This window comes from Alligator mississippiensis, chromosome 10 (genome assembly GCF_030867095.1).
Source record: "Alligator mississippiensis isolate rAllMis1 chromosome 10, rAllMis1, whole genome shotgun sequence".
NCBI lineage: Eukaryota > Metazoa > Chordata > Crocodylia > Alligatoridae > Alligator > Alligator mississippiensis.
Window position 1 is genome coordinate 62,425,693 of NC_081833.1, and position 20,065 is coordinate 62,445,757.

Consider the following 20,065-nt stretch of genomic DNA (forward strand, 5'->3'; position numbering starts at 1 on the left):
TTGCCCAGGGCAGATTTACCTTGCAGTAAATTACTGCACAGTAAACCCATATAGCATTAATTGCACTAAGTGTAATAAGTGCAATTACACTAAGTGTAATAATTAAGTGCATTAAGTGTAATCATTTTTCCAACTAGATAATTCCTTAACAATGGCTAGATCTGCAGCATCCACCCATTATGCTCTGTTTTTCACAATTCATTCTTTTTGCTGAACTTCACTAGAGCAAAGAGTAGTGTAAACATTGACCTTATTTTGAATATTTAAGAATACAAAGATCTTATTCTGAACCTCGGCGTAGTCAGCAATAAGCCAGATAACTAGCGCATTTAGCAGACATGACAGTAGAGTGGGGCTCTGGAGGCCTAGGTTCTGTCCCTGTCCTGCCATTAGCCTGCTAGGCCACTGTGGCTGCCTTTTCCAGAATCAAAAGTGAATGTCTGTTTACTTGCTTTTCAGTTCAATCTACACAGTTTAGATTAACCTAGAAAGACTGAATCGATTCAGCCTCAGGCTTTTTGACTGTCTATAGCTTCCACAGGCACCCTGGGTCTCTTTCATTCTTTGGATATTAGAAGCATCTCTGACTACCAGTATACAGCCTATATACTTCTATCCTCCATATTTCTGTCATTAACTATGTCAAAGGAACTTAAGATACAATTTTATTTTCATATTTATCATAGTGATTGTATTGTTCATATTTACCATAATATTACCATAGTATTGTATCTTTATTTGTAGAAAGTCATTTTTATTTATTCAGAAGGAAATCAGAGAATTAAAGTCAGAAGGCCAAAAGGTTACTTTGAAATAAACTCTAATTCACACCTGTTATTTCTTTAATTTTGTTTTAGGATGTTGAAAGGAATATCTCCTGTTTGCTTACTGGTTGTCTGCTCTTTCATCGCTCAAGTGAGTGATATATTTTATACATATAATAGATATATTGTATAGCAGGTTTTTATGAACACACATGCAGTGCTTATGTTAGGAACCTTACTATGATATGCTATCTTAGGAGGCCATATGTTACATATTGTAAGATACCATATGGTTTATAATTTTGAAGACAGATAAGAAAAGTCCTTAGCAGAACAGCTATATTTAGCTTAAGGTATTAAATACAGTCCCTGAGAATGAAAAAGAAAACAGCATCTAATTCTAATGGTGCCGAACCATTTACTTCACATAGGAGAGACAAAAGCAATATTTAGCCTTAAGAACAATTTTGCAATTCTCTTTGTTTCTAAACTCTTATCATGTGAAATTGCAAAACATATGGTAAATTTCTTATGCCCTCCATCTGGACTTTCCCTGATAATAAGAAACAGAAATTAGATTTTTATTATTGAGTCTAGAGACATTTCAAGCTCAGCAACTCTCTTTAAGCCTGATTCTGATCTTGCTTCACTCCCCTGGTTTATCAGGGTTCTTAATTTTAAGCACATGAGCAATGCTGCATAGCGAGTTCCATTACTTATATGCTTAAATAAGTTAGACATAAGAACCTACATGAATCGAGGCCTAAATCAGGAGTTACCCCCTCCACGTGGATTTACCCTGATGTAAGTGAAATCAGAACGAAGTGCACAGGTTCGGAGTCTTCATTGCCTTGCACCTTGTGCAAAGTGAATGCAAAGTGCTGGCAAATCAGTATTCTCCTGTATGCTCATATGGAGCATGCACATGGCTACAGAAAGTTCAACTATGAAGAAGCTTGAACTCACTGAAGAAGCTTGAAGTTTGAAAGTTTCACTCTGGATATAGAGAATGGCCCCAAAAAGTCTTCATTGTGCAGAATACCAAACACTTCTCCCCACCCATCTGCCATTCACACCAGGAAATGATGATAGGATAGCTCCTCAGCATCATCACAGATGCTAACTGGTCCATACTGATGAAGCTGGTAAGTGCTGATGGCTGAACAATTTGGACAGGATTGGAATCTAATCCTGCCAAAACAGGACAAATCCAAGCTTTAATGAACTGGAATGAACATACATAATAATATCACAGTGCCATGTTGTGAGGTGATAATTATCTGGATCATGATATTATGATACAGATTTTCCTATATTCCTGGTCCTGAATTGTGTGAACGGTGTTCTTGGAGCATAACAATTTTAAAGGTGTCCCAAAACCATGTCATGAGCCTGCCCTGGGTGTATATATCATGAGCCGAGGGACTAGATATAAATCACAAAAGAAATGAACACTATGAGTTTCTAATGCATTTTCTCCACTACACGTACTTATGTATCTGTTGTATGATAAGGAATAAAAGAGAAGAAGCTAGCAAGAGCAATGACCCAGTAGAAGTAGAGCCGTACATGAAAACAAATCAGTATCAGCAAAGGAGGTTAATAATGAAGACCTTATAAGGTTCAAATAAATCTGTCTTTACACATACACCCACGCACTGACATTTAACACCGACAAAACTCTGACCCACATACATTCTCTCTTTTACGCACCCAGAACCACATTTACAATAGATGAATACTAATTTCATTAATTCTTTTTGATATTAAGGACTGATTGGCCTGTTTGTGAAGGGTCGAACAGCAGCTCCTGCTTATTCATGTGTTTGCTTCTTCTCTCATCATTCCCAGTACATTTTTTTTGTAGTGTTGCAGTTTTTTTAATCATCTGTACTATTCTAAAACAGACTCATTATCCGTTAGGCTCACATCATATATGGTGTTACAGTCTGGATTCTCTCTTGTCTAAGATTCAGCTAAAGATATTATTTCTCTGCATTAGAGTAATGTGCAGTAATAGAGGATCTTCCTTTCTTTGTGCCTGTTTTAGGTATAATTGTTAACTCTAGCTATCAAGTAAATAAAAGGCTGTTGCTTGTAATTGCAACTCTGTGAACGCCCCAACGATATAAAACATACATCTCCACCCAACCTCACAGAAATATTTACATGGAAGACATCACTTCTTCAGCGCTTAGAAACAATGCTTTTACACATCAGGTAGTGCTGACTACATAATGTGAATTAAATAGGCAGAGCAAGCTGCACTTATAGCCACTTTCAGAGTTGTCCTGGTTTGCATTTTGTAAAACATCTAGTCCATTGAGTATATGAAATACTCCTCAGGAAAGGTATGACATCTATCAATATAGCAATTTTTTTCACTGCCGTGATGGCTGCTAATGTTACAAACAGGAAACCTTCAAATGTCTTCTCTAAGCATAAGTTACCAATGAGTCCTCTATAATTCAGTGGCCTTTAACTTAAGTAGTATCCTGCCTAATAAGGCTATTTAGTTGATGATTATCTGACTGAGATTTTATTTAGACCTGATTCATGATTGATGGATTACACCTATAGCTAGGCCTGAGCCATAGATTTAACCCTGCAAAACCCTCTCTCAAGTGGTTAAAGGGGTTAGGATTTGGCACTGTTTTCTGGGCTTCCTCTAGCTGTTGCTTATTAAAGGAAAAGTATAACGTGAGCTTTCCTGGTTTCCTCTCCTAAGTATTCAGAAGGAAGGGCAGAGTGGCACATTGGAGACAGACTGGTTCAGAGATACATGTGACTAACACAGGTAATCTCAGACAAACATTGTAGATCATTTCTGCTGCCAGTTGAACAAGTAACCCAATTAAAATTACAGAAAGAAGGACTAAAAACAACCCTGAAAAAGAGTGGGATTCAGATCCTCATAATCAAAAGCCTTAGTAGGAGGAAGTGTTGATCTCACATACCTTAACTGAAGTTTATAAGGTCCTATGAGTAGACCTATCAGTACGTTATCTGCTGCTAGGAACAGACTGCACATTGGCTGGCAGCTATTTACTTACAGGATTTCAGACCATTGGCAAAGGAAGCTGGGCATAACAGGATGTTCTGTTTAGTTTGTGAACCCATGACAAAATGACTGCTATTTGCATATTGCTGGCACATTTCCTAGTACATGGGTTTTCAACCTTTGTTTAACAAGTGTCCCCCTTCTCTCTCAAAGTTCCAGCTCAGGTACTCCTTGATATTTTTTTCTTGTTTTTAAGGGGAGTGGGGGCAAATCAAGGCCCCCATGGTGAGGGAGGGAGTGGGGCTGGGGCTGCACTCTTGAGGCAGAGTGCAGGACGGAGCTGCAAGCAGCTCATCCGGGGAGATGGCTCCCGCCAGTGCACACACCCTGGGAGGGCATGGGGGCGTGTGCCTCCAGATCTATGCACAGGGCGAGGGAGAGCTGGCCTAGCGGTGGGGGAGGGAGAGGGGCAGGGGCTGCCTGTGGCAAAGTGGGGCTCCCCAACTAGTCACAGTGCTAGTTTCCCCACTTGCCTTTGGGCATGCCACCCACTTGTCTCTCCTGCCATGCTTTGCTGCTAATTAATTGTTAGTTAAGGCAGGAGGCTGCCCATTCTTGCCCTGATGCCAGGGGACACTATCTGCTCCGTTCCTCCCTTACACTGCAGCCCAAGCCTCACAGATGGCATCTCAGGCAGTTGGCTCAACTGTCCCTTTGCCCATTAGCTGTGGCCCCAACCATGGGACCTTCGGTTTCCATATAAGCCCTGACCCTGTCTCAGGCCAGTCAGGACCTGAGCTTCTTTGCTTATCACGGGCATCCCTCACAGTGGGCCCCTGGTCCTTTTGACCCTTCCAGTCCTGGCCCCAGCATTGACCAGTCCAGTCCCTTGGTTGGGTTTATGCCTCCTGCCTGCACTTAGGGATTCGGGTCCCCCATTCCCAGCTCAGGTGCTTCTGGAAGCGTGCCTGGCCCTGCGGGGTCACTCGTCCAGCAGGCTCAGGTGCTTCCTGAAGCTTACCTGGCCTCCCTGCTCCTATGGTAAATGACCCACCGGAAGGTGAGGGCTGGGGTTAAGGCACCCCTACCCAACTTTCACTGGGGTGGTAACTGGCCTGGCATTTCCTGGAGGCTCCCGCACTACTGGGAGCCCCACCAGGCCACCCACTCCTGGCAGGGTACAGTTTTAGGTCATGCCCAGGACCAGGAGCCTCCAAACCATCCCTTACGGCTCCTGCCCTTACCTCCAGGATGTTGCATTCAGCCTAGCAGCCAGGCAATATTACTGCCTGGACTACCAGCAGTGAACTGCTCTGTTTATATAGGCAGCCTAGGATCTAAAATCGCTGCTGCAATTAAACACCTGCTGGCTGCTTGGCTCAGCCCTTAAAGTGGCATGCACCAACAGTGCCTTGCTACACTGCTCAGCCAGGGCAGGGTGCAGGACTGAGCTATGCAGGGTGGCTCCTGCAGCTACACGCACCCCTGGGAGGGCATGGGGCATGTGCCCAAGGATCTGTGCAGGGGAGGGTGGGCTGCTGCTGTGGGCTGGGGCTGGCACTGGGCTATTCCTGGCAGGGTCTGGGCCATGCTGCACCTGGGGTGGGTGGCAGCAGTGGTGCTAGGAAGGGGCTATGGGGGGCGGGGGGGTCAGTGAATTCTGTAGTGGCTGCAGCCCCACCATAGCCCTCTCCCAGCACAGCTGCTGCCCTTACCCCGAGTGTGGCCTGGCCCAGCCCTCACCAGGAAAAGCCTGGCACAGCCCTGGCTCCAGCCCTCATTGACACGTGCCCCCATGACCTCTTGGGGTGTGTAGAGCGGAGGGAGCTGTCCCCCACATGGCTCAGTCCAGCATCTTGCCCCGGCTGGGCAGCACCTGCCCCAGCCCCATTTCCTCCCCCACTGCTGGGGCCTTCGCACCCCTCCCCTGGTCCCTTTCCTTACAATACACCTGGACCTGGCTACTCTCCTGGCTGCCTGAGTGCTGCGCTGTAGCTGTGCACATGCACACGGCATTTATTGGCCACATTAGGTCTGCATACCCCCAGGACTTTTTTAAGTACCCCTAGGGGTATGCGTATCCCCTGGGTGACAACCACCGTCCTAGTAGAATAGAGATTGAGTGGCACCTTACAGACACTGCATACACATTTATTCTCACCAGGAAAAGTAGGAAGAGTTTGGACCGAATTCTAATCTAATTTATGATTGTGTAGATTCAGAATAACCCCACAAAATGAGATGAGAATTTTATCCAATCTCCCAAAGTAAGAAACATGCCAGAGATATATTGCCAGGAACAGTTTTAAATTTTCATTTGGTTTTGGCAAAACTAAGAAGCTTAATCCTTTTCTACAGGTTTTCCCTCTGTCATCTACAGTATATCCTATGAGCAGGAAAGAACATGTTGAAGTACCTGAAAATTATGGTGGTTCACTCCCTCTGTATCTGAAGAAGGTAGGAATACAAATAATATTTCTGCCAAGATGGTGGATGTCGATGGTCTAAACTGCTTCAGCTAAGACTTTAATTGGTCTGATTTTCTTCTCACTTGCTCTGCTGTAAATCATGACTAACTTCATCAAAATCATTGGATTTATCCCAGCAGAAAACTGGCATACAAGAGTGAAAATCACCTGCTGTATACTGGTGGTTTGTTTTTAAAGTCTTTCTGCTGTATACAGGGCTATCCCTAAGGTATGGTGAATTGGGGCAATAACCCCATGGTCCGCATTTTGGGGGGCCCTGCAGAGCTGGACGGAGTGACCACAGTGCCTCCTGCGGGGCCTGCCTGGTGCTGGTGGCTCCACCTCATGCTGTGGAAGAAGCGTGGAAACCACCCCCCTGGTATGGGGGAGACCCCAGCCAGTGCCCTGCCTCTGCAGGGGTCCCACGGGCCCTGTGTGGTGTTAAGGGGCCCCGCACCCACTAGGGTCGGCCCTGGCTGTACATCAAACTGAGTTTCACTCTTCACTTTCTGTTTCCCAATCTATGCTCCTTCCTTCCCAGCATTATAGTGCTAGTACCCAGGAAATATGGAAAATAGTCATCATCACTAGATAAAAATATATTGATTTTAATATATTTGTCTTTGACAACAAGCTATTGGCTCCATAACTGATTAACCATTACAATCCTGTCTCGTGTTAGTGAAGTAATCTGGACATGGAAGTTCAATGTAAACAATAAGAAAGAGAGATCAGACTGATCTTCATTTGCTAGAGTTGAGCAATTTATAAGACAACTACCTGGAAAATGTGTTTTCTGCCATGAAAAATGTAAATGAAAAGAATTGTTCTTGTTGAAAAATTTCATAAATAATTTCTGATTTTCTTAGCCAAAAATAGAAGGGTTACTTGTCCATGTGGAAATGCTGCTGTGGGACCATGTAGGTGATGTGCTTCACAACCTCATTTTCCTCTATGTGTTGAGCTCCCTGGCTGGACATCTCCCAGGATGCATTGTAGTCTTCCCTCTGGCTGAGCCATGATTGAACTTTACGGGAGTCTTCACTCTTAGTGGATGGTGAAAATGTAGAGTGGCTGGGCCGTAGGAGAGGGAATACTGGAGAGACCCAGGCTAAGACTCACGTGAGGCACAACAGTACCATTTCCACATTTTTTCTGTTTATGACAGACTTTCAGTCTTTATTGGTTATGCCTTTAATTTTCAAAAAACAGGGATGGACCCAGTCTACCTTATATTTTCCTTTAGTGCCTAAGTGTGGACTATGCATAATGTATGAGAAAAGCAAAAATGATGATCCAAAGCTATAAGTAAGTGTAAACCCCACTTAGTTAAGATGAATATATAAAATGTGTATATTTTTGATGAATGGTTATTTCCTAGTAATGGAAAAATGGCACAGGTATGTATGAAAAGTTAAATAATTTCAAAATAAGAAAATCGCACCCCACTCCAGAGATTGGATTACTGAAACAAAACAGGATCAGTAACAATCAATGCACCTAGGTTTTGTTTTTTAATTCATAACAACCTATTTGACTTCAATAACTATTCTCTGTTAGAATAACAAATAAAGTAATTTTCCTTCATGGTCACAAGCACCATCTGTCATTTAATAAGTGTTTTCTGTGACTCATTAGTCTGCACTTAAATTGACTTTGAACAGAACATGCCATTTTATTGCTCCATTCTCTACACTACCAGTTAGGACTCTTTAAAGTCAACACTGATAAAAGCCAGTATAATTTGAAAGACTGGGATTTTCCAGCCTGAGCCACTGTTGTGGGAAATCATGCTGCTGCTACTAATAGCAGCACCACTTTTCAGAACTGACACTTCTGAATGAACAGATAAATGTGGTGGTACCAGGTACTGTACTTAAAATAAAAATATTAAAGGACCACATTTTTCAGAGGACATCAAAACCCCCAAACAAAAGCAACAAAAACCAAATAAATAGGCAAATAAACAAGCAACCTCCCCCAAGATTTGCATGCAGAAAAGGTACCAACAGGCTGATACCTGTTTGAATACCCAATTGCTCAGCTACACATGCAAATTCAAGTTTTATGCACAGAAACATATATGTCTGCAAATATTTATGGATGTATTATTGGTGGGCCTTTGAAAATCCACCCCAAGATTTTTGTTGGAATATCTGAAGAAAGAGTGAACCCACTTTTTCACTGGACATCAGTCTGCCTCTTCCTGATGTAAGTTATCTTACAAGCTTTTGTGCATGCCTGGAAACATTCCAGCAACAGGGCTGAAACCTAAAACTCTTACCCAGGCAAACCTGTCATTAAAATCAATAGGACATTTTGCCTAAGTAAGTATTACAGGAATGGGCCATTTGTATTTTGTAACATGTTTGTGCCTTTAGGCTTTAAACTCTGCACTTGGAGACCTATGGATGGAAAGGGCTAAGTAAGAGTTAAGCATTACTGTTCTTATTAAAACATTATTATTTGTAGTAATAGCAATAACAGAGCAGTATGAAATGATGTTAAATTTAGTTGCATGGGGGGCTCGAACCTTCCTGCACTGGTCCAGGGCAGTAGGTGGGGGTGCCCTTGCAGCCTCCCAGGAGGCTGCTGGACCACCCCTCTCCCCAGGTCTGCGCCCCCTCCTCCAGCTGGCAACTGTCAGCATTGACTGGGGGGGAGGCAGGAGGGACAGAGCCACCCCTCCCATGTGTGACCCCCCCCAACTACCCCTGCTGGGGTCTTTGGGAGAGCCAGGCTCCCAACCCTACCACCCACTGCACAAGCATCTTGACAGCAGCAGAGACTGCCATGCCCCGAGCTGGAGCTGGGCAGGGAGGGAAAGAACAGAGTCCCCCTGCCTCATGGGCCCAGCCTGGTTCTCCCCAAGACCCCAGCAGGGCTAGGTGGACCGGGCATGCAAGGCAGGGGGTTCTGTTTCCCTGCTTCCCCCCTCGTCCCCCAGCTCCAGCCATGGCAGCCTCTGCCACTATCAAGGTGCTTGCATGGGGGCCAGGGGGTGGGGGATGGGAGACCCCCACATTGCATGGGCCCAGCTCAGCTCCCCCCAAGACATCAACAGGGGTAGCCGGGGGAGGCACACATGGCAGAGGGGGCTCCCTTCCCCCACTGTGCAGGGAGGAGACTGTCTCCTTTCTGGGACAGCCCTGAGGGCCAAGGGCACCCGTGTAAGCACCAGCCCAGCCCTGCAAAGCTGCATGGGATACAAGCAGAATCGCCCAAAATTAACCTTCACACAGAACCTGTACACAGCCTCTCTAAAGGTGCTCTGCCTTACTGCGCCTTGTCTGATACTTCATCAGATGCGGGTTAAATTTTTGCACGATCAACCATTTTAAACGCACTCTGCAGCTGTGAACATTTGTTATGCTATGGCTGTAGAGTACCTTTAGGAGCCTCATCCTGTGAAAGATGTAACTTCTGTAAGTGCCCAGTACGCCCACATGCATTTCTCCCCTGCTGCCTCATAATGGCCTTGCATATTGAAAATGGAACAGGGAGATTCAGCTGTCTCCCCCCTGCCAAATTCACTCAAACCTCTTCTACTTAACACTTCTGTCCTCTGGGGGTAAGAGACCCACCAGCTTCTGTATGTTTTATGAATGGACTACTCTTCTGGGGAAATCACCCTGTGGCCCTCATATGCATTACCTCTCACAAGGCCCACAAATCCTTGGGCCACTCCTGGCAGTGCACTCCAGCTAGTATCACCAGAGTTTTGGCACAAATTGGGGGCAATGAATGGTCCTTAGTGTTCATCTGTAACCATCTCAAGCACTGCGACTTGAGAGCGAGCATCTGTGAAGTCCTGTTTGGCAAATAAGATGCACTTCTTAGGAGCAAAATACTTTTTTACCCTTTCACTCTGCAATAAGACTCTCCCTCACATGCTTTATTTTCAACATCAGGTTAACCTTGCTGTTGATGGTCAGGCAAACATTCAGTTGGTTGGAAATGAAGAAGGACTATTTGGAATAGAGCCAGAGTCTGGGATTCTGTATGTGACCAGACCCCTGGACCGGGAGAAACAAGCTTTCTACACTCTTCAGGTATCAGACATACCAACCAAACCAGTCCCATCCCTTTTTTGCTGCCCTACTGCATATCTCCAAGCTGCCTTATGTTATTGTCATATGTTCCACTGTAACAGCAAGAACATGCAAACCACACCCTGTATGCTATGCACTGGTGAACAGGCACCAAGGCTATGGCAACTGTGAAGACTTAGCACCTCTGAAAATAAGGCCAAGAGACTGAGTTAAAGGTTTAACTTTGGGCACAGGGTGTTGGAACTGTGATAGTCCAGGAAATAAGCAAGAAACAAGGGCCTTTTGGTGATAGCTTCCACTGGACACTCAGCCTGTATAAGAGGGAGAGATGTCAGACAAGCTTGCAGGTGCAAAGCGCTCTTTTCAGGCCTCTCATTTAAACCTTGCTTAAACTTTAGGTCCATGTTTGAAATTGGTAGCTGATAATTACGGGTGTTTGTTATGACAGGCAGACTATAACTTTAGAAAGTGTAAAGCTTTCCTCATGCCACCTCCTAGCCACTGCCTACAAGGAAGCATGTCATTCTTCTTTGAATCAAAAGCACTCACATACAGACTAAATGCACTCAATCTAGTCTTGTTTGGTTTAATTCACAGGGGGTGCATCTACAATGCAATTAATTATCCAGCACCGTTTGTGCCAGAGTCAGCTGTTCCCAGGTGTAGGGTACACACATGTCGAGGACTGCAGCAGTTTGAGCTGGGCTGGAGCAGCCCTGGGTTGGCAGCAGGTTTGGCAGGGGCCAGCCCTGGACTCTGGGTCATGGCTTCGGGCAGTAGAGGGTCTGGCTGGGGCACAAGAGTGCCCGAAAAGTGGAGCCGTGTGGGTAGGTGACAGACAGGGGCTTGGGCCCTGCTGACTGGGCTGACTGGTTCAATATATGGTCAGGTCAGAATTTACACATGCGTTTGGGCACAGTTCTTTTTGCTGCTGTAAGATAGTACTGTCTCTAACAGTACTAGCTTATGGCAGTGAACATTAGTTTGGTGTAGTCTAATAGCATTGCACGTGTAGACCATGACGCTTTACATTGCAACAAATTAGTCTACTGTGCAGGTAAGTACATGTGTAGATGCACCTAAGGAGGTTTTTATACAGAACCCCACTCACAGTCTAAACCTTAACATATGCAACCTTATAAAGAGTTACCAGCATGATGAGCGTCTTATATTTTGTAACACTTTCTTCAGCTGCTTTGGCCCAAATTCTGAGGGTTGCTGAATGCCAGTAGTGAACCTCTTACTCTCATTGACTTCTAATGGAACTACAGTTGCTCAGCACCTTATCTTGCCTTTCTGAGGAAATCAGCTTCTATTTATTCACCTACAGAAACTAGACATGTATCTAACTTCCCATGCTGTTTTTCTAATGCCCTTCAACATAATATAGGGACCTCCTCCCACTGGGGCTGATAACTGAGTTTGCTTTCCATAGACAGAGAATTTACTTTTTCTGTACAGGGATTTGGTAATGTTAATGCCACTGGAGTCACTCTAAGGTAGGATGATCATTTCATAGACTCCCAAGCAGTCAATGAGCCTAGTTGCTCTTGCTCATAGTTTCATAATTCATAGGGTCGGAAGGGACCTGATCAGATCATCAAGTCTGACCCCCTGCCATGGGCAGGAAAGGATGCTGGGGTCAAACGACCCCGGCTAGGTGATAATCTAGCCCCCTTTTGAAGATCCCCAGGGTAGGAGCAAATACCACTCCCCTTGGAAGTTGGTTCCAGATCCTAGCTGCCCTGTCTGTGAAGTAGCGCCTCCTGATATCTAGCCTGAATCTACTCTCTGTCAACTTACAGCCATTATTCCGCGTTACCCCTGGTAGTGCTCGGGGGAACAGGGACTCTCCCAATGCCTGCTGGTCCCCCTTGGCCAGTTTGTAAATGGCCACCATATCCCCTCTCAGCCTTCTCTTGTGGAGGCTGAACAGGTTCAGATCCCGTAGCCTCCCCTCGTAGGGCCTGCCCTGCTGCTCCCTGATCATGAGAGTGGCCCTCCTCTGGACCGTCTCGATGCTGTCCACATCCCTCCTGAAGTGCGGCGCCCAGAACTGGACGCAGTACTCCAACTGCGGCCTGACCAGTGTTGCATAGAGGGGGAGGATCACCTCCTTGGATCTGCTCGTGATGCATCTGTGGATGCATGACAAGGTGCGGTTAGCCTTCCTGACCACGTCCCCACACTGTCGGCCCATGTTCATTTTGGAATCAATAATAATGACACCAAGATCCTTCTCTGCCTCTGTACTGATGAGAAGGGCGTTCCCCAGCCTGTAGGTATGCTGCTGGTTCTTCCTCCCCAGGTGCAGTACCTTGCACTTGTCAGTATTGAAACCCATCCCGTTCTCATCCACCCACCCCTGTAACCTGTCTAGATCTAGTTGCAGCTTGTCCCTCTCCTCCAGCATGCCCATTTCTCCCCACAATTTAGTGTCATCCACAAATTTGAACAAGGTGCTTTTCACCCCCTCGTCCAAGTCGCTGTTGAAGAAGTTGAACAGAGTGGGCCCGAGGTCTGAGCCCTGGGGGACCCCACTGCCCACATCCCTCCAGGTCAAAAAAGACCCGTCCACCACCACTCTCTGGGTGTGGCCCTTCAGCCAATTAGTGACCCATCTGACTGTGTAGGCATCGACACCACAGTCACCTAATTTCTTAATTAGAATGGGGTAAGAGAAAGTGTTGAAGACCTTCCTAAAGTCCACAAAGACTACATCCACCGCGACACCTGTGTCCAAGGATTTTGTGACCTGGTCATAGAAGGCCACCAGGTTGGTCTGACAGGACCTGCCTCTGATGAACTCATGTTGGTTGCCCCTAAGCATGATCTCCCCTGCTGGTCCCTCACAGATGTGCTCCTGGATAATTTTCTCAAAGAGCTTCCCCAGGACTGAGGTAAGACTAACGGGCCTGTAGTTTCCTGGGTCTTCCTTCCCCCCTTTTTTGAAAATGGGGACCACATTGGCCCTTTTCTAGTCCTCCGGCACCTTGCCAGAGCACCATGAGTGCTCGTAAAGCCGTGCCAGGGGTCCCACAACAATCTCTGCTAATTCCCTCAGCACTCTGGGGTGGAGATCATTAGGACCGGCTGATTTGAACACATCCAGTCCCACCAGAAGTTCCCTGACTAGGTCCTCACTGACCCTGAGCCTGGCTGCGCCTCCCCTGGGACCTACAGGGGAGGGGGGTGACCCAGTCCCTCCTCAAAAAGATGGAGGCAAAGAAATTGTTAAAGAGGTTAGCTTTGTCATCTGGTGTGACCACCAGATTTCCTAGCGTGTCCTGCAGAGGCCCTACATTACCCGGTACCTTCTTTTTACCCCTTATGTATTTAAAAAAGGATTTCTTGTTGTCCTTGATCTGGGTCACTAGTCCCAGTTCCATCTCAGCCTTAGCCTTCCTAACAGCCCCCCTATAGACTCAGGCAATGGAGGTATAATCCTCCTTGGTGATGGCCCCTCCTTTCCATTGGGTATACATCTCCTTTTTAGCTTTGAGACGTTTCTGGATGCTTTTAGTGAGCCCTGAGGGCTTTTGAGCACTCCTGCCCCCTTTGATCTGTGTGGGGATTGTTACCCTTTGGGCTTGGAGGATCATCTCCTTAAGGAACGACCACTCTTCTTGGACTCCCAACTTCCCTTCCCTCCAGGACCTCAATGCCTCCCTGACTAGTCTCCTTACCTCATTGAAACCCGCCCTCCTGAAGTCTAGGGCTGTTGCCTTGCTGCAGACCTTTGACACCTTGTGCTGGATGGTGAATACCAGCAGGCGATGATCGGTTGCCCAGGTGGTTGAGCACCCACAGTCCCCTCACCAGGTCATTGCCTGTGGCCAGGACCAGGTCCAACAAGGCATTTCCCCTGGTGGGACTATGCACCTGGGTTAGATGGAAGTCCTGTAACTCGGCTAGGAACCTATGTGAGCGGTCAGACCTGGCTGACTGCTCTTCCCAGCAGATGTCTGGATAGTTTAGGTCACCCATGATGACCACGTCCCTTGACTTAACTGCCTCCGCGAGCTGACCTGAGAATTCCCGGTCCAGCTCTTCCCCCTGGTTGGGTGACCTGTAGTATCATGAAATAGGAATACTATTAATATCTGGATGCTTAGATCTGTTCACACAGCTCTTTTCCTGGACAACACATAGGGCTAGATTACGACTAGCTGTGTCTGGGTACACAGAAGGACAACAGACACCCTTTCATTCCACCCCTCCAACCAGGAACAGCCACAATCTCAGACCTTATGCTCCTGGGAGGATCAATACTACTGTACTGACAATGGCCCCACACAGCCTGAAAGGCCTGGGGATGGGACATTATCTTCACTCTGCCATCCTATTCTGCACTGGCTAAGCTGACGGAGCATCCTGTTTAGCCTTTCTCCTAAATCTACAGGTGGTCCAATAAAAGATATCAGGAAAAGGACCTGCTTCTTGCATATTTCCTGGACAACACTCCAACAAGATTCCAGCTCTTCCACAAAGGAAGAAACATTAGCTGCCCAGAGTCAGAGTCATTTTCCTTCCCTCTGCATCCCCTTTTGTTTCTTTTTGCTGAAGAAATGCATAGCAGATCTGTCACTAGGAAAGCGGAACTGACTGGTGCCGAAACAGCATGTTAAGTTTACCATCATGTGACAGTGGAGAAGAATCACACTTTCTTCCAACACTGAACCAGGATCATTACAAATTTACAAACACAATACAGTGCAAATGCTTTACAATAGCACTACCCCTTACCCTACTCTAGTTTCATGGTGCTGCTCTCTAGAAGGTTCCTATGCCTCCTCCTGGGATATTGTCATAGATTGAAAAAAACAGTAGTCATATTTTCACACTAACTTTTAAAAGTGAAAAGTAAAAATGCATGTATAAAAGCATTCTGTTTTAAAATCAGGTAATTGCAAAAGATGAAGACGAGCAGCCAGTGTCTGATCCCGTAACCATAACGATCACAGTCAAAGATGAAAATGACAACATGCCAGTCCTGACAGAGGAGGTATTTTCCGGGATTCTCAGCAAAGGGACAAAGCAAGGTAATAATGATTTCCCTGACTCCTTACGGAAAGACAGATTTCATCTTCACTTGCCTCCCTCCCACTTAAAACATGCCAAGGGTTTTCGTGCTAATCTTAGTAAACTGGATCAAGCATTCCATTTTTAAGATCATCCATTTGTATAATTGTATTGTGTTTTCATTAAAAATGACTTGGAAATTATCTCCTCTCCTAAGACGGTGGGGGCTTGAGAAGACATGAACAAATACAACATGGCTTCCCTCTTCAGAGATAACCACAACCATATGTGTGGATGTGAGAAGTTGAGTGCCTTACTCTTTGGGATTAGTGCATTCTTTTTATTTGCCATTCGGCGATATGCATGCAGTAAACAAGAGAGAAAATATAGAAACCATGTGACTGCTTGTTCCATAGCCTTTTGCACACTGCTGCTGGAGAGTTGCTTTCAGATGTCAGTACAAAGCTTCCTGCTCACTGATGCTCAGTAGTGAAATGTCAGGGAGGAGATAAGCAGGCTAAAAGGAGCCTATCTTGGAACCTGGACTGTTCTATCATTAGTTTTATAGATAAACTTCCCAACGTATTTTTAAACATCAAATGGTATTGCATAGCTGAGTATAAAGTCATAAAGAGATTTTTTTTGTAATGGTACCAGATGTAGTTTCGGGACTTTTCATATCGAGAATCAGAATGTTTGTCTTGGTTAAGCCATCTCCTCACATTAACCTAAATCAGGATCACAAATGGCTGCTACCACAAACATGGTAAAAAGTTTCCTTGAAGATCTACCCTTAAAAGTCAGGAACAGCAGTGGAATGAGTTACCTTCCAAGCAATATGCCAGGATACAATGGGATAGCAACAGTGCATAAACTGGTGAAAGCTTGATTTAGCCCAGTATCTCTACTGGGCACAGGATGTATACTAAACTCTTAATGCCACCTGCACCACTCTACAAATGTCCAAGGGCACCTAAAGCAGGAGTGATGCCCCTCCTACTTTAAGACTCTCAACATGGGAAGGTTTGTCTCAACTAGGATTAAAAGGTGGTGTTTCAGAGCATGGTAGGTAACACATTCTAACTAGCTCGTTCTAAGATAGAAAGTGATGATAGAACAAGTTGTTTTTTAACATATTAAAAACACCTAAAGGAACAGTCTGCAGGTCACCTTTACCTGTGAGCATGTTAAAATACACCTCATCCTTTCTGCAGTAAAGTTGTAACACATTAGCTAAAACATTTTTTAAAACCTCTTATTCTTGTCTGCATCTACCAGAGGAGGGGTAAAGTTAAACATAGAGGCTAATTTCTCACTAATTTGTCCTGCAGGGTAAGTGAGTTAAAAAAGGCGCATAAAAAGCCCCCACACAACATTTGTAGTGTTTTTATGCCAACAGAGGTGTCAGTCAGTACACAAGGTGAGAGAACTGAAAGCCAGGTCCATTAAGGCCTCATTCTCCTCTGACATGGATGTAAACTCTTTAAGTAACTCCACTGAATGCCACTGATATATAGAGGTGTAAAACAGGTGTAAAGGATAAAGCCTTTAATTAAAGACCAGCAGTTCTTTCCTTCTCAGATCTGTAGTTGCCTTAAGTGCAACTGCATTTACTTGGGTTGCATTGGTCATGCTGCTTTGCGTCATATCCCAGGAGGAGGCTCTTGACAGCAACATTCTTTGTATTGTAGACTGTTATAAAAGGTTTGCCGTGCATTTCCATATGACTGTGAGAGGTGAAAGTAACCTTATGTCACAGCAACAAAAGGTTTCATAGTGTGAAGGCTAAATGAGTTTTAATGGGCACTTGTCATTTGCTGCAATTTGTCAAAAAACTCGAGGACCAAGGAAAAAAAAACAGGCAGAGAAATGTACTGCTGCAATCTGAATAATAGTACTGGCATTTAACCTAACAGGTTTCTCTGATTCTACTTTCCGATTATTATTCCAAATTTTAACCCTTATTTGGGAAGAGATTTCCCCACTCTAGTAACAGGAATACAGCATACTCACTACACTCATCTCCTGGAATCTCCTGGAGCAGGGTTGATGAGTGTACACTACACTCATCTCTTGGAAAAGACGTGACTGGAAGATTATCTTAGTTTATCCATCAGGGAAGGAAGCCAACCAGCTATTAGAAGGTTTAGTGGGCAGGTGCTTTGCCATTTTATATAGGTCAAACCCTATGTGTGCTTTCATGCAAAATGAGCGTGATGAAACTGTTAAATTAGCATGTTGTGAATAGTACCTGATTGTGTGATCTGCAAACTAATTCTTACTCCCTGCTATTTTTGCAACGTGCCAGTTAAACTAGTGTAAAACAAAGGCAGGACATAGTTTAACTTTGCTTTACACTGCTTCAAGGCAGCAGTCTCTAATGTGGAACACCAAAGCTGTAGTGCTGAAGAGCATATGTACAACACAGAGGTTTAATTCTCCCTAAACTGAAGCAGTGGTTTTTTTTTATTTAAAGTGCATTACGCCACCGAATATGCTACAGAAGCTGGAATTAACGCACGCTACACCACTGAATGTGCAAACAGCAATGCCATTAAAGCAGTTCAAAAGGCATTTAACCTGCTTTAAACCCGTTTCAAAGTGTCATCTACAAACACTCTAACAACATCACATACCTATGCAGGATGGAAAAGGAAGGAGAGAATACCCAAATACATATGGCAGGGGTTATTTTTTCCAAAGATGTTCCAAACATGTTTTTCACCTGAAAGATAGATTATGCAACATGCTATTCACTTACTCAATGGACAGATTACATATGGTCACTGCAACAAGAATTCACTGAACAGGTAACCCCTCAGCTGGCATAAACCAGGATCAGGGGCAGATCTGGGAGGAAGGGGGGCAGTGGTACACTCATACCCCACTTTGATTCCTACTCCACCCAAAGTTTAAAACAAACTTCCTAGCAATGCCTGCAGCATTTCAATTTTGACAGCAGTGAGGAACTCAGTTGACTTCATGGGTCATTATCATCAACCTGTTCTTTCTAAACTCTTCATTCAACAGATGTTAATGACCCTCTCTCCTTTTTTAAGTCTTGCCGTCCCACTAATCCAGCTATCCTCTCTTCTTCAATTTTTCTGTCTGTTTGCTGCTTTTATTTCATAGCCCTGCAGGTTGTTTTTAACTCTAGCTAAAAAAGTTAACTCAGTATGGAAACATTAATTCAGGTGAACATCAACTCAGGTATGGAAATAACTTTCAGTGAAACATTGCACTGTCAGCATGCTCAAGGCTAGATTTTGTTTTATGAAATGTAGATTTAATTCTAATGACAACAGGATGCAAGAAACAACTTTTTTGGTTATTTTTAACTAGTCTGTTGTGGGGTTTTTTCTACATAATATATGATATAGTAAATAAATGCATGTTCTAATAAAATTATATTTGTTTTTGCTTTTAGCTTAAACTGAGTAATACAGCCCAAGGTCCCTAGCCTATTATGAATTTCTTTTTACCTGGAGAAAAATGCTTGTTGTGTTATATGTGATGATATAGCACACCATCTGCACCCCACAGATTTTTTCAAAATCCCAGATCTGCCCATGGTCAGGATAGCTCCATTAAAGCTAGGCCCAAATTGGTTCTTGGAAGAGGCAAAGTCATTGGTCTTCCAGTTAGGCCACTGAATAGGGATCTCTAGAACCACTGACTTCAGTCATGGCAGGACAGGATTCAGAAGTGGGGCATCTGTGTTTTCCTGCAAAGCACAAATACCTCTAGTTTTGTTACCTTGTGACTTTTGCTTTAATTTACATCAGGAAAGAACAAGTTTAAATGTACTGAATCAGGGCATAAATGGTGCAGAGGACTACACAAAGGTCCCTCGTCCTTCACATTTCTACCAAATGCTCCTGTATTTTGTCTCAGTTTTGCACCTCTGTCAGACCTGGCATCTGTATGGTAAACTGTGGTACTGATGGGCATATATACGCATCGAAAGCCTCCCTCAGTCAGCCCGTCACATGCTGCCACAATGCAGCACACTGACCATCTGCACCCAACTAGCACTGACCTGCCAACTTGTGGCCAGGCGCTAAAGTGAGCTTAACCCATGAAGAGCTCTCTCCATCCTGTACTTTCCCAGAGCGAGACCCATGCGGTTTGTAAGCAGCATCTCCAATAGCTGAACCAAGAAGCAGCCTCCTTGACTAAACCAATAGGAACTGGGGAAGAAATGACCTTGCAGCTGAAGCTTTAAAGATGTACTGAGGTCTCAGGGAGCCAGAGAAATGTTCTTTTTTTTCCACTGAAATGTGAGAGTCTCACCTAATCACAAAGCTTCAGCAGTTGGTGCTTCAAGAAAAAACACCAGATATCATGAGAGTCAACGTCTCTAGCATGCCTATTAAATGAGGGTGATGACTCTGAGGGATGTTGTTAGGCTTAACACCCCATTTATACAGACCTCTGAATGCCTCAGAAGGTGCTGCATAGCTGCAAAGTATTTCTTATTACGCCTCATAGGCAATAGGCATCTGAGGCAGCTGTGGGATTTGAAAACTCAAATGGTGTAAGATTCTAAACTTATATTTCTAAGAGAAACTATTAAACTAGCATCAATACCCAAAGCCTAGTTAAACAAACCAAGGAGGGAAATTATCTACACTACACTTAATCTGTCCCCTTCAACTGAAAAAATAGGTGACACATTACATCTCTATAGGTACCACAGAGTTCTATTTATTCCAGACGTGAAGAGTTAAGCTATAGAAAGAGAATTGAAATGCTGCC

At 44.6% G+C, this 20,065-nt stretch overlaps 1 protein-coding gene across 1 annotated transcript in view; it reads left to right on the top strand.

The window, feature by feature from the left end:
- CDH16 (cadherin 16) overlaps nucleotides 1–20,065 on the top strand; it is an 82,104-nt gene that overhangs the window by 9,623 nt on the left and 52,416 nt on the right. The window contains exons 2-5 of the mRNA XM_014595609.3: nucleotides 858–915; nucleotides 6,124–6,222; nucleotides 10,145–10,285; nucleotides 15,189–15,327. Coding sequence (XP_014451095.2) covers nucleotides 858–915; nucleotides 6,124–6,222; nucleotides 10,145–10,285; nucleotides 15,189–15,327 — 437 coding nt within the window. The remainder of the gene's footprint in view (nucleotides 1–857; nucleotides 916–6,123; nucleotides 6,223–10,144; nucleotides 10,286–15,188; nucleotides 15,328–20,065) is intronic.